This window comes from Pseudoliparis swirei, chromosome 5, assembly GCF_029220125.1.
Source record: "Pseudoliparis swirei isolate HS2019 ecotype Mariana Trench chromosome 5, NWPU_hadal_v1, whole genome shotgun sequence".
NCBI classification, from domain to species: domain Eukaryota; kingdom Metazoa; phylum Chordata; class Actinopteri; order Perciformes; family Liparidae; genus Pseudoliparis; species Pseudoliparis swirei.
The window spans coordinates 10,132,426-10,147,373 of NC_079392.1; the positions used below are offsets into that span (position 1 = coordinate 10,132,426).

Consider the following 14,948-nt stretch of genomic DNA (forward strand, 5'->3'; position numbering starts at 1 on the left):
GAACAATCAGGTTGCTGACGGAATCAAAGCTTCGTCACGTCACTGATGTTCTGACGCACGCGCGGCGCTTCACGGTCACCGGAGCCGCGACACCAAACGACGGTCAGCAGACCAATCGACACCCGATTCAATTAAACCCGAACCCGTCGTGAGGAATCGATGCCAAGACACACCATCTGTCGAAACCTTCTGGGGACACGAAGACGCCGACTCATGCACAGAGCATCAGAGGATGGCCCGTCTGAGCGGCGTCTTTTAGGTTAATGAGGGGGAATGATCCAAGTTGACAGGACGCCGTCACATAATTAATAGCGAGGCAGAAGGCGGTGTGTGTGTGTGTGTCTCTGTGTTTGTGATGGGAATAATTTGTTGAACTTGTCAGATAAAATTAAGTGCTGCTTTAAAACCGACAAATTATTCACTCCCCCCCCCGCCCCCCCCAAGTCGAAGCTACTCGCAGACACCTGAAGTGACACTGCCTGCTAAGTAAAGGATGTTGAACAAGATGGCTGCTCTAGCTCTGAAACAGAGTGTGTCGCCGGGCAAACGGGGGGAAGGCCGGGTGAGTGGAAGACGACTCGGCCGTCAAACTAACGGAGAGGAAGAATGACGACATGTTTGGCTTTCAAGCGCTGTGCGCACACAAACTATTCTCAATTATAGAGAGAATGAAGAAGAGGACAGATCGAAACAGACTGTCAGCAGCAGAAGAAGATACAACGCAGATGGAAAAGGAATACCGTTCTAAAATCAGGCATGAAAACGGGTCAGGGGTGAAAAAGGTGAGGAGGATAGGGTGCTGGTGGTGACTTCCACGTACATCGATATTGGACGTTGTATGATAATCTATAGGTCCTCCATTCTGACACCAAGTCAGTGATCGGGCCCTATAATACTATAATAATAGTAATATTGTGTATAATATGGTCATTCATGAACCAACTTCCTTTTTGTTGTTTTTGGCGTGAACAAGTCTTCAAGTCTTGAGCTCTGCTGAGCCTTGAGTCTGTTCCTCGAGTCTGTTCTGCCTCTACCTGGTTGTCACGATCTTCTATACCATACCTGCCATAAATATCATGATACAATACCATAAAAACAGTATACCATAAATACGATACTTTAACCCTAACCCATAAATAAAATATCTGTATGGTTCACTTTTTACCAACTTTTTCAACACAACAAATAGCAGTAATATTAGTATTAATACAGCAAGATATTAATGAAACTACATGGAGGCATCATAGCATTGATGATACACTATGAGGCCGTTAGTCTCTGACCAGAGGATAGAGTTCATCAGGAAGAGCAGCTGTATAGTTACACAACTTTACAGACTGAACTTAAACATTTCACTTCTGGCATCTTTTTTTATTTTTATTTTTAAAGCCGAAAATTCCGCCACTTAACGCCTCGCTGTGGCGCGAGGCAAACAGCTTGACACGGAACAGCGCTCTGATCGCTCTTTAATTAAGTATTGAGACTAAAATATGCTAAATCACATCGCTGTCAGCATCGCCCACCGCAGCGACAGCAGCAGAAGTAGCGTCTAACATTCAAGCTAACCTAAACCACCAAACGCTGAAGACATCTTGACGCTGATTGGCCATCAAAGATGTTTTATTAGCACCACTTCACACTTTCTCCCCCTACCCCAAAACAAAAACTCTTCGGATCTACACGATTCACGTAAGTCACCTATTTTGGTTTCAAAACGGCGAATTTCGCCGAAAGGTGAGGGATTCTCATGCCTGTAAAATACATTTGAGGATTCATCCACAACATATTGCCCCCACCAAAGCAGCAACGTCCATTTGTTGGGCATTCAATATTAAAACAAAATGTGAGGGGTCACGAAAGGCTGTTTGTACGACGTGTTGTTGTCAAACCATGTCGGAAGTCAAAAGTGCTTATCATTGATCCGACTTGTTAAAACAGCTAAAATATGGGGGTACTTTATGAGTCTCTACCGTAACTCTTTTTTTTTTTACTGAAACATGTCACCTGTTCCTTTCAGCCGATCACTGTCAGTACAAATAAAACAAAAAATAAGAGTCCAAACAACTATGAAAATTAAGTGATTCAGATTAAGTGGCAAATTAAAAATAATTTGCCACTTAATCTTGTGCTTCCTTGAAAAAACAGATGACTGAGCGAGAAAGAAATGCCTTCTGGGTTTTCCTGAACGGGCAGAACAATAAAGGGTGTTCGCGGCGTTCTGCGGAAGAATATTATGGAAAAATAAACACATTTGTCATCTTTTTGTGTCTGAATATAAGGAAATAAAGATGAAAAATAAGCAGACAAACCCGTCAGCAATCATTCCTGAAAGTTGGTTGAGCTGAAGATATATTATGGGGCAGATGGCTGGGTGACTGAAGTTAGACGATGGATGACAGTGACCGATACTCCTTTTGAGAGGCGAGCATTGAATCAATCACGGGCGCTGATGTACGAGTGCGGGAGTACCCGAGTGCAAACATGCACACACTCTCACTCAAACACACTTTCCAGACACAGAAAGCAGTTTGTAGAGCGAAGGCTTGAATATTGACACACTGTTTTAGCCTCTAAACTCGTTTACTGCAGTCAAAGGCAATCACAGAAGACAGCAGCGCGGAATATTCAAACCGAGTGGAGAGAGTTGGAGAAAAACAGCCCAGCTCTAAAAGTACCCGTGATCACTACTCGAGTGAGTCTGGCCTGCCAGAGGGAAACTCATTACCATCTAATTCCCACATAGGCACTTGCTAAAGCAGGCTCTTAGTAGGCAGCCGGAGTCTTCCTTTATCTTCTAGCCTCTTGTTACACTCAATGAGGGACAGAGAGAGCCGAGAAAGAAAAGGGAAAAGAGGGTTTAGAAGAGAGAGGTGAAAGTGGGACAGAAGACGGATGACATGGGATGAAGGAAGTCTCTATTTCTCGTACTCCAGCTGTGATTATACTCGCTGCTTTCTATCTGTCAAACAGACTGTCCTGTCCCCTCCCACACAAACACCCACTAAAGGTTAAAAGGGGGTCTGGCTTCTTTCACAGCCGACAGCCTCAGCTACAGATTTACAACGTTATCAAGGGCTCTCAAGAAAACGGCCTGGCTCTGCATGTGATACGAGAGCGTACGATCGGAGGGCAGAGGAGGATTCTTGTGGATGTTTTCACATTCAACCTCGACACAGCTCGTCATGAACGTGGGGAAAAGTCACAGAGTCAACGCAGGAATGTTCTAACCCAGTGAGGATATTTACGTGCATTGGAATGAAACCACCTGACTTAAAGAAGCTCCAATCAATCTTTTAATATTCACGGTGAATCAGATGAGCACTTGTATTTCAGAGGAAACTTTGAATCCACAGAGAAATATAACAAAACTGATGTTTTCCTCGATTCTACAAAGCATTTCAGCATCTTTCAGCGCACTCTTCTGTTTTTCTTTAAATGTTATTTTCTGCTGCAGAAGGTAAGCGCAAAAAGCCCCAAAAAGCCCCCAAAAGCCCCACTGTTTGATCCTGCCTCACACTCAAAGGCAGACAGACAACGTAGATACACCGCTACCAATATTTCAATAAATAACAATTCTGTATACTTATATCTATGAATGCATTTTAACATTTAGTTTTACAAAGTGTTGTTTCACACATACCACAATGACCCCAGTTACTTCCACGCAGTGAGGCATCAATTCAATTCAATTCAGTTTATTTGTATAGCCCAATTTCACAAATTACAAATTTGTCTCGGAGTGCTTTACAATCTGTTCACATAGACATCCCTGCCCCAAAACCTCGCATCAGATCAGGAAAAACTCCCAAATAACTCTTCAGGGGGAAAAAAGGGAAGAAACCTTCAGGAGAGCAACAGAGGAGGATCCCTCTCCAGGATGGACAGGTGCAATAGATGTCATGTGACCAGAAGGACAGATTTAGAGTTAAAATACATTCAATGAATATGACAGAGTGTATGAATAGTTCATAGTAGGCATATTCCACGATGGAATCCAGCTTATTAAGCAGACATCGGTGTCAGATCGGTCCTTTAGCCCATGTGTTGGTGTCGGGAGGGAAAATGTCGAATTGACGAATTTTCTAAAAGTTAGCGCTCCGTATGGAGACGCATTGAGCAGCGTAAGAACCACACACTTCTCTCTGGAGATGCTGGAAAGTTTGGAAACCAGTCTCAGAGTTTTGACTTTGATGCAACTGCTGCACAGACACACAACTCTGTGTGAGCGCTGCAGTGATGTTGCTCTGCTGTGACTCAAAGGGGATAATATCAGTGTTGGGTTCACCGCTCCTCGTTTCTGCTGGCTTCAAGGGGCCAAAACAGAGGAACCTGGTTTCCACCTCATGAGTGTTAGCTTTCCATTCCTATGGATTTAAAACACACAGCCGAGCAGCTGGACTCACACAGCTTGGTTAACGAACACCTGCACGACACGTTGAGAGGATTTCTGTGGCCTCATGCGGGCTTAGCCGCCTTTGTTACCGTCTCACCGCACTCGTATATTGGAAAGGGCAGTCTTGTTTGCTCAGCTGATGGTTACCTCATTCATTTTCATAGGAGCCGTGGCCCGTGGTGCTTGTCCTCCAGACACGGGGTGGTCCTGTTGATTTTTTAATCGAGGTTTTTAATAAATGACTGAGCAGGAACGCCAGGTGAATCCAATTGGCTGGCTGCCATGATGGAGGACAGAGCTCTGGGCCCTGTTGAACTGGACCGTGATCAGTTAAACTGATGTGCGGGGGCGATCCGAGCTGGCATTTGGAGGATTAATTAACATCGATCCAGAACCGGGTACCAGGCATCATCAATCCTGCGTGGATCCTGACTGACATGACAGAACCTCGACATATCGGTCACAGATCCGCTCATGACAATTGTAAATACGAACACATCGGAGAGCAGGATATCTTCTCAGCAGGCTGGGAAAAAAACATTTCCAGGGCTGTAAAGTAACAAAACCCACTGTGGTCTGACAGAGAGAGATCTCCTCTGAGCAGAATAAGACAAATGTATCTCTGGTTAATGTCTGCAGTGGAGCATTGCTGCAGCTATTGGTGGCCGTATATACATATCCACATATATACATATATATGTATATATACAGATATATATAAACATATATATATATATATATAGACATATATATATATACATATATATATATGTGGATATATAAATAGATGTATATGTACAGATACATATATACATATCCACATATATATATATATGTATATATACAGATATATATAAACATATATATATATAGACATATATATACATATATATATGTGGATATATAAATAGATGTATATGTACAGATACATATATATATACACATATATACATATATATACATATACACACACACATATATGACATGTAATAGTTTGCTGAGAAGATGTCCTACCATCATGTGAGATTCTTTTTTTACAATATTTGCTACATATTAAATTCTCTGAATGGATCTTTAACTGAGCAGAGTGTACGCTCCTTGATCACTCATCACTTCCATATAGTCTTTGATGACAGTCATGTGATGATATAGTCCTGCATTCAATGTGTAAATCCACACCTGTAATGATATAATTAGTTAGATCTCATTGCATGCCTTAGTATGTCACTGTTGTCAGGGGTCTTAAACTCTACACGTTCGTGGTATCTAGCAGCTGCTCGGGACCATAGAGCTCAACAGCTGTGTTCGGGATGTTTATAACTCTCAGTTCCAGAAGAGGAAAACACAGAGGCACATGATTGCATGGATCTTCCATGAGCAACTGCACTGAGTGAAGTCCTGGCAAATGATATTGAATGTCAGCACAAGAGAAAAAAGGCGGGCTAATGCAGAGAAAAGTCGAGTGATGGAGGGATCGATTGGGAGAGAGTGAGGGGAGAAACAACGTAGCACGTGGAAGTAAAAGTGGGTCGGATTATTTAAGCCAGTGGATAACCCTTTTAATCTGCCCCATGAAACATTCTGGTTGACATGCAGGAAAACAATGGCCAGGATGACTAAAACGGACTTAGCTCTTCTTCAGGTCGTACTTTTTAAACACACCATGACATGACCAGGTATGCATGTGGATTGAGTGTGTACACATCGACGGGGAACACTTAAATGCCTAAACTGTCCTTGTGACTCCTCGTAGGTTAGCAGCCTTATGTTTCATCACACACACACACACACACACACACAAACACAGACAGACAGACACACACACACACACACAAATAAACCAAATCATCAGACTGCTTGGCCATCGAGAGGAGTGATCCCGGCAGGGAAAAACTTGGACCTCGTCTGCCCGATAAAATATAGTTTACAGACAATGAAAACTTGAGGCGCGGCATTTTTATTGCCTGCTTGTGTGTGAAGAGAATTGAAAAGATAAGTCTCTGTCCTGCAAGGTTGCTGGGGAGACAAGCAGAGGAAAAACAATGTGTGTGTGTGTGTGTGTGTGTGTGTGTGAGGCAAAGGTTGTGTGAGGTTGTGAGTTAAGGCTGGGGGAAAGTGGATGTCATTGTTAGCTGTGGGTAAAAAATGTGGAGAACAGAGGGAGACTCCAGACGAGGGCTTTACAACCTTATCAGATGTGAGAATTATCAATCCAGACTTTGTAGATATTGTTTTAAAATCTATAAAAAATAGCATTTCCCATAATACCCTTTTCCACATTGTTCTCCCTCATTGGGAGATATAAATATGCGAATGGATTTGACAAAAGATGTCTCCTCTACAAAAAGTCCATTGCCTCCCGTGTTTGTGCACTGGAGCAGATTGAAAATGCTCCCGTGCCTAATTTCGTGATTATAATAATCTTCCTGGCACCGCAGCAACTTTTCGAGATTGATGGCTGCGTAATGCATGTCAACACATCCATCGCTAAGTCACACAAACTGGGGTGAAACTGTTATTCCTATGATTTGATGTTGCTCACCTATTAGCACAGTCGCTTCCTAAAATATTCAGGTGACGGTTGGAAATCTGCATCTGATCTTTCGTATTTATGAAGAGAGGCTGTGTGACTCGAACAGATCCACACCGACACTCCTCTGCACAGATATTATCCTAAATATGACACATCAAAGGACACCTGAGACGTAGACTCTTTCTGGAAACAGAGAAAAATCTGCTTTTCTGTTTTAAATTCCTTTACTTATTATTCTACTGCATCTTAATGATACTTTGGTCTCAGAATGCTGCTTATCTGACATAAAGGCATATATAAACATAACAAATAAAACAATGCTCTAATTTAATAATAATGCAAGACGTTTCCTGAAAATAACGATGTATTTTGCAACGAATTAAAGGGACAATACGAATTATTACAGTATATGTTGCATCTTATATTTGTCCGACGACAGATTTCACATTAATGTTCATCTGACCTGCTGTGAACTGACAAAATCACTCTTTGAGTTACTCTCACACTCCCTTTGAATGAAAAGATTGGAAAGTGATTTATTTGGTAATCATGGACCCATAAGATGGATTGTTTAAAAATAAATATATACTGGATTGATTTAACTGAGAGATACTCAATACTTAAAGCTTGGGTAGGCAGTTTATTTTTGGATCCATCAATTATCTTCCGCTTATACCGGGGCCGAGTTTGCCTGGGCTTGAGAGCCGTCTTTGCCGTTCCCTGAAAACCGTCTGTCCGAGGTTACCTATTTAATTTCTGCCCAATAACGCAACAAATATATTGCCTAGGCCAGCTTTAAGACTCCGATTAAGAGAGCAAAACAACACAACATCATTTCTTTTAAATGAGCCCTGCAACTTTTGAACAAGACAAGTTAACAGTCACTTCAAACAGATGACCCCTGACCCCGTACCCGGTAGGCCTGCTCACTAATCCGTCCATGTGAGGTAGTCTAAAATAATTGAGGCACACTAATGACGGGACAGGGGGAAATAAAAGAGAAGAGAGAGTGCTGGCTGTAGCTCATGGATCAGAGTGTTCACACCTGACTGGCAGCAACAGAGAGTTGGCCAGAGGAAAAAGATTTATCTGAGCGTTTGTTATACAGCCTCACTCTAATGCACACATGAACACATTAATTCCCCTATTTCTCTCCGTCTAAACACACTCACACTCTCACATACACACTTAGAACAAAACCATGTACATCCTCTTGAAATGTGTAAAGATGCATCTCAAAGCTGTGACTTTTGCCTTTTCGATCTGTATCGAACACGTCTAGACTCGAGCCCGAGGTACGATTCATGTGCGCTCACCCGGTCCTGCGGGATCGTTTGAACGCAGGGCGCCAGGGGATTTGTCAGTTTAACGGGAGCCGACGGGACAAGAATGAGCTTTAACACTCACGGGCTGCTTTCTCTTTCATGAGCTTCCAAGGAAACCCTGTCGTGACTCAAATCCCTCCGCTCCGGAAAAATACACACACATTTTTGTAATAAAAAATGCGTACACACGGGCACTAACGGGAAAGCACGCACATCTTAATCAATACTACCTTGCCCCATGCAGATTTAATCTGTAACGCTGTCAAGATTGACAAATGTGTCGAATTAAAATAGACTGAAAAGAATAGATTAAGTTCATGTCCATAAAAAGGTAGCTGCGCTAACTGTAACACGCACAGATGCACCCACGCACACACACACACACACCTCCCTCCATCGACCTGAGAATAGAGGTCATTGCTGAGAGCTCGTTGTTTCAGTGATTTCACGCCGTGTTGCTTTCAATCAGCGGCGGTAATGAAAGGTCACAGAACTCAAACGTTAATGGGACCCAGGGAATGTTGAGCAGCCGAATCGCTTGGTTTTGTAACTCAAAGTTAGGACCCAAAATGGCTTTCAAAGTCTCACTTCGGTGAGTCTCCGTGTGGGGACTGGACGTGTAGGCTTCAGTGAGCGCGGAGACCTTTTCATTTGGGTCCTGATGACAGGCTTAATAAACTGGAGTGTTGCCTACAGTAACTGCCTGCCGGTTTATTCTTCACCATTACCAGATATCAGTTTTGGTCCATCTGACAAAAAACTCTCCTGCCGTCTTGACCGAGTTGATTCTCTTTTCTCCTGCCTAATTAGCAAGGCTTCCCTAAATCGCCCACCAGTGGTCCAAAATACAACTTAAGAAGCAGTTTGGCCTATTACTGATTAAAGATATAAATGAGTGATATACAATTGAGCCAATCAGCGTCCTAAAATAGGTTCAGGTTTGGGCCAAAGTCATCTGGCCCAAAATCTGCGCCTTTTTTTAACGATATGAACGGCCAGCGCGAGCACTTCTCTTCTAAGAAGACCCGATGCGGTAACATCTAGGGGACGGATCCAGCATGGACAGTTACGGGAGTAAGGGACATGAAGCACTTAAGGGAAAAATTAAGAAAACATGAGAACACCAGAACATGCATGGTTAATTCCGTCAAGCAGCCATATTGGACAAAGTGAACGTCATACCAGCTGGACGACAGGGACAGGAGGAGGTGAAGAAACAATGAGGGGAAAAACAGGCTCACTTTAACCCTTTCAAAGTTCATAGGGGCATCTTAATATACAAACCGGTTCTTTTATATTTTTTTATTTATATATATATATATATATGTTTGGTGGTTGATACAGGCACGTATATTTACCTCAAAGTGAAAAAAAAAAAGTTTTTCATTTCGGAATAAGAAGAGTCATAATTAAAATAAAATCTGAAAGTAGTAAATCTGAAAACTTTCCTAAACTCTGGATATCCTCTGTCCCACTCAGGGGTCAGTCTGACCTGGAGCAACAGAACAGGTATTTGAGTTCCTGCCAGGTTTCCGAGCCTTAAAGTGAACCGACTCTAGATGTTGATGCACACACACGTTTTTATAGCCGTCCTAGATGTGCTGCAGGAAAGTCAGCCCGAATAAATTTAAACAACACTTAAACCAATTGAATTGAATACGTTGTCAGTCAATCCCCATAACACCCTACTGTACATCTCATTTTCAATAACAAAGTCAAGTGCGTGTCTTGAGAAAAATCCTTTCTAACAAAGCTTTGACCTTTGATTTTAACAAGTTGACAGCCAGTCAAATTAATGTAAACAATCAACAATACGGATCATGTTGGAATTAAACAAGGCAGTCAGATATTAGAACATGAAAGACAACATCACTTGTCAAAAAGAATATCCTTGCCAATAGAAAGCAGACGAAGATGATCAGTCATTGTCTCAGACCGAGTTTTAAGTGCATATTGACATTGAACTATTATCTTTCTAGCAAGATAAGCGATTCTGTCAGTATCCAGTTATGATCGTAGTAACCACAGCTTCCATTCTCTCCACCAAACGAGTGGAAAGGATTGTTTTATCTGGGAGCTAGAACAAAAATGTAAAATATTCCAGCAAATGCCAAAAACCCAAGTGAAATTTGACAGACTAATGCACTCTTTTGTGCGACCGATATAAAGATATCATATCTCAAACCATTTCTGAAGTGGTTTGAAATGGTTTTGTAAACTTGAGATTTCCGCTCAGTTTCACCGATTATTTAACTACACGCACAAACTGTTCATATTTTCTGAGTGCGCAGCGCTTTCTAGACATTAACTGTTCACGCTGCTCTGCCATGTTGGTGCCTCGAGGATGTCTTGAAAGAATCCTCTGTCGGGCAGAGGAAAATAATGAAATAAAGAAAGTTCAAGTACATTAAAGAGATGCTTTACCTTGCTCTCTGCCTGGGTCGGATCAGGGGCCTTGGCTCTGTCGTCCAGATCAGTGACCCCTCTATTGAGGTTCAACTCCTCGGCTGCAGATGCGTGGCTCGCGTCCTCCGCGTCGATATCCGTCTCCTCGGCGACGGTCGCCGTTTGCTCGGCGCCCGTTAGCTCGGCGCCCTTTAGCTCGCCGCCCGTTGGCTCCCGAGCTGAGCCGAGGAAAGTACAGACGCATACAGGTGGATAAGCACGCACGCCTGCATACACACATGTAGGCATGAGCATGGCCACAGGCACACATGGAGGGGACACACATGAATACACACCGGTCAGAAACATTGGCCACAGAATCACAGAAGACTTGATGCAGGATTATATGCCATTAAATACGTAGCATGGTCTAACTGTATAGAGGCAGAGTAGAGCTATAATACATTGCAAATATAACACAATGCGGCAACACACCGTTTCCGAGGGGAGTTCCTGGGAGTTAAACATAGCGCTCGTCTACTGTTAATACATTTTTAATGGGACAAATTGGACCAGATTGGATACAAACTGTGTTTTTGCTGAAGGCGATAAACGATATTGCCCGTGTATGAGACAGAATCTATGCAGACTGCAACAAAAATCAGGAAGATTTATTTGAATTTTTTTGACTGTGGCAAAGAGAACCATCCAATTCAGTTCAGTAAAACACATGTCAGAAGCGGCAGCATTTTCTTTTACCAGATCAATACATTGAAACACGTGAAAGTGTCGGGAACATTTGGTCTATTAATACAGCTATCCTACATAATAAAGTATTCCAATAGAGGTCAACTCAAAAAAAGCCTAATTTCTGGCAAAAGGTTCCATGTTGATGCTGAAAAGGTTCCTCAGAATCCAAACATCCTTCACATCGCAGTCACAGCGCTTCTCAATCGTCACCAGGCAAATGTCTGGTGATTGGTTTGGCGAGCGTTGCCGACGCCAACCGGTCCGATCACTCCAACGGGCCGCTTTGGGGTTATCCGCTCGACCTTCCATCGCTGTGTCTTTCACTCAACAGGATTCCCAGGATAATTCGATAGAGAAGAGACATCAGTTGCTCATGGACGTTTCTGCCTTTAAGTGCTCCTTCTTTCCCCCGTGTGTCCTCTTTCCTGCCCGTCTTTCCTCTTAATGGCCACTCTTGCTGGAGCGTCCTCTTCGTCCTCGCATTCAACCGCCGACCTCTGCCGTCCGTCCCGCATCCACCTTCGTCCCGTCTTCCTATTCTTTGCATCCTGTTACTCGTGCTGTCCTCCCCTTCCACTTAAAACCTCATACCTAACAACCTGCTGCCAGCACTACCCTCCTCTTCCTCAACCGTTTCTACCCAGCACTGTACTTTCCTGCCCTTCCTCCTGCCGACATGTCTTCCTCCATTTGTCATATACTGTATATTGTCTATGTTATTGCTCTAGTCTCCGGAGCAGTGCCTTCAGTTCCATTATTGTATTGTTCAAATCTTCTATTGATTTTTTTGGTAAGCTTGCCTTTATTAAAGAGTTAGCCAGGATAAAGAGGAAGAAAGAGAGGAATGCATGTTGGGGTTTTGTGGTATGTGTCTTACCAGTGTTTTGTTTTTATCCTTAAATTAATTGGCTAATTTGGATTCTGAGCAACAGTAATGTTTTCAAGAAAGCGAGTGTATTTTGACTAGTCCTTTCCGGTACACAGATGACTAAATAAGCTAAAACAATCTAATAAAATTGAAACAAATGAAAGTAAAATGACTTAAAACTACTTAACCCTTGTGTTGCCTTAGGGTCATTTTGACCCAATTAAATATTTAACCCTCCCGCCGCCTTAGGGTCATTTTGACCCGATTCAATGTTTCACCCTCCTGTTACCTTTATATTTACTAACATATTTTACCCTTTGGGTTCAATTTGACGCCAGCAATTAAAACCTCCAGAAAATTATTAGAATTAATATTGTTTTCCAAGTTTAAGTGTGAGGCACTTTATGTTTGTTTGTTGACTACCGAAAGAACACCGACATTAAACATTGAATTAACCCTAAGGCGGCAGGAGGGTGTAATATTGATTCGGGTCAAATTGACCCTAAGGCAACACAAGGGTTAAACAAGTGGGATTGCATTGGAAATATGTGGGCAGCATGTCTCCCTTCGAAGAAAAACTAAGTCAACAAATCTTATCGAGTGAGTCTAAATAAAAAAAATGTGGTTCCCTACATTAACATTTCTGAATATTGCTGACACGTTGCTCATATGTCCTAAAGGCTTTAACTCCGTGGTCAGAACATTGTGATCACTGAGCTGCTGAATGGAAGTCCGCGCCTATGGCACAGCTGCGTCTCATGTTAATGTGAACGGCAATCATAATATTCCACTGTTTGGCAGTTTTTCCAGTGGGTGGGTTTTATTAGTATATTTATTTGCATCAGCTTTGTTTGTTTATTGCAGCATTTAATAAAGTTGTTCTGAAACCCCGCACAAGAAAGTTCTCTGTACTGTCGGTGGATAAAACAGGTTAAAAAGATAAAGGCAGTGAAATCAAAGTGAACCACGACCTCACCTGGTGATCAGACAATCAAACTAATTGCAAAGTTCCTGTAAAGCCGGGTGGGTCTTTACTCCCTGCTACAATCTTCTTCTTTTTTAAACAGTCTGTCTACATTCAGTTTACCTTTAATATGCTAAAGCTAATAAATAATTTTTGTACGCAGAAATATACTGTTTGAGTAACGGATACCGCCTTCCAAACAAGTATCACTACCACAGAGGCCACAACGTCTTAGCTTAGAATCCACAAGACCAGCCTGAAAAAGAGAGGAACAAAAAACCTGAAACAATTACATGAGTCTCTCGAGCACAGCTGATTGGTTGTCGGACTCTGGTTGAAGCTGGCCGATGCTCTGCTGTGATTGGCCCGGATTCGAGGGCGGGTCTTCGGCGAATGGTCAATTCACGTCTACATTTAAGCTTTCCTTGCTCTCTCGTCATTCATGATCCCCAGCTCCTTTTTGCTCTCACATCCATCCCCTCTTTTTCTTCTTCCCCTCCACTAGCCATGATCTCCTCCAGCTTTCCGTTCCTCTAATCCGCTATCTCCCACTCTTCTATCCCCTCTCCTTTCACTGACATGATAATTAGGTCTCCAGACAAGCTCATTGGCTGTGTGTGACGGCTCTTGTGTTGTTTAACGCACCGTGACAGCGAGTGTGTGTGTGTGTGTGTGTGTTCTTCCATTACAGGTGGATGTACAGTTATTGTGTGCGGGTGATCTCAGGTCTCATCAGCATGTGAAAGAGAGCTCTTCTCTGGAGGGGGAAGTGGAGATAACCAACCCCAGCCTGGCGCTGACGGATCAGGGCGGGGAGGGCGGCCAGCGATGGCTGCTGTAATGACTGGAACGAGGGCGTGAAAGAGCTCGGATGTGTGTAGTTCAGTCTGTTTGAGACATCAGAAATCAACATATGACTGAGTGATGGGGTGTGTAGCTGTTAGTGCACACTAATGAATGTGCCGTCGAGACTTCAGCTTTGACATTATTTCTGTTTATTTCCACCACGGCTTTAAAAGCTGAGGTTGCATATTTCTTTCGTTTTATTCCGTGACCAAAAAAAAACATTCCTTCCTTGTCTTGTCCATCTTGTTTTTTCTGAAGTGGCGAGTTGTGCTCGGCACTACTTCTGGGCTGAGACCTTCTTCGCCTTTGGGTGATCCTGGCTTCACCTTCCTCTGTGACTGCATCTTCCTTTTCCCGAAACTAAAACAAAACTCCTCTCCTCCTCATTCTTTGAAGGAAGCTTCCGCTTCCTATGTCATCATTGTGTCTTCTCGCCATCAGTTCGGTTAGTAGTAGCATTGCCGGTCGAGTCTTTGAACCGTGTCACAATCAAGAGTGGTTTTTCCATGGCATTTCCATCAGGTTTGACTGATTTGAACAAAAAATATATGTATTATTAAGCGCGAGCCTTCCGGGAAAAGGCCCTACATTTAACAGCTGTTAATACCGTCATCTCGTCACCATATTGATCACGAGGTAAGGAGAGGTCAAGGGTAAGGAGAGGTCAAACAACAACAGATGGATCACACAGATGGCCAGCTGCATGCAGCTTGGCTGCATGGCGCCCAGGCCAGCAGGGCCAGCAGGACTGCGCCTGTGTGTGTTGGTGTACCTGTGACCGAGGAGTCGCTGCCGTTCTTGTTCTCCTTGTCTCCTGTCCGCTTGTGCTGCAGAGCTGCGAAACCTATGACAAACAAAACTCCGAACGCCTGGCTTCACCTTCC

At 43.1% G+C, this 14,948-nt stretch overlaps 1 protein-coding gene across 1 annotated transcript in view; it reads right to left on the minus strand.

Annotated features, from left to right (window-relative positions):
* LOC130194177 (carboxyl-terminal PDZ ligand of neuronal nitric oxide synthase protein-like) overlaps nt 1-14,948 on the minus strand; it is a 124,997-nt gene that overhangs the window by 36,771 nt on the left and 73,278 nt on the right. Inside the window, exons 7-8 of the mRNA XM_056415070.1 lie at nt 14,837-14,891; nt 10,676-10,923 (exon numbers count right to left, since the gene is read on the minus strand). Coding sequence (XP_056271045.1) covers nt 10,676-10,923; nt 14,837-14,891 — 303 coding nt within the window. The remainder of the gene's footprint in view (nt 1-10,675; nt 10,924-14,836; nt 14,892-14,948) is intronic.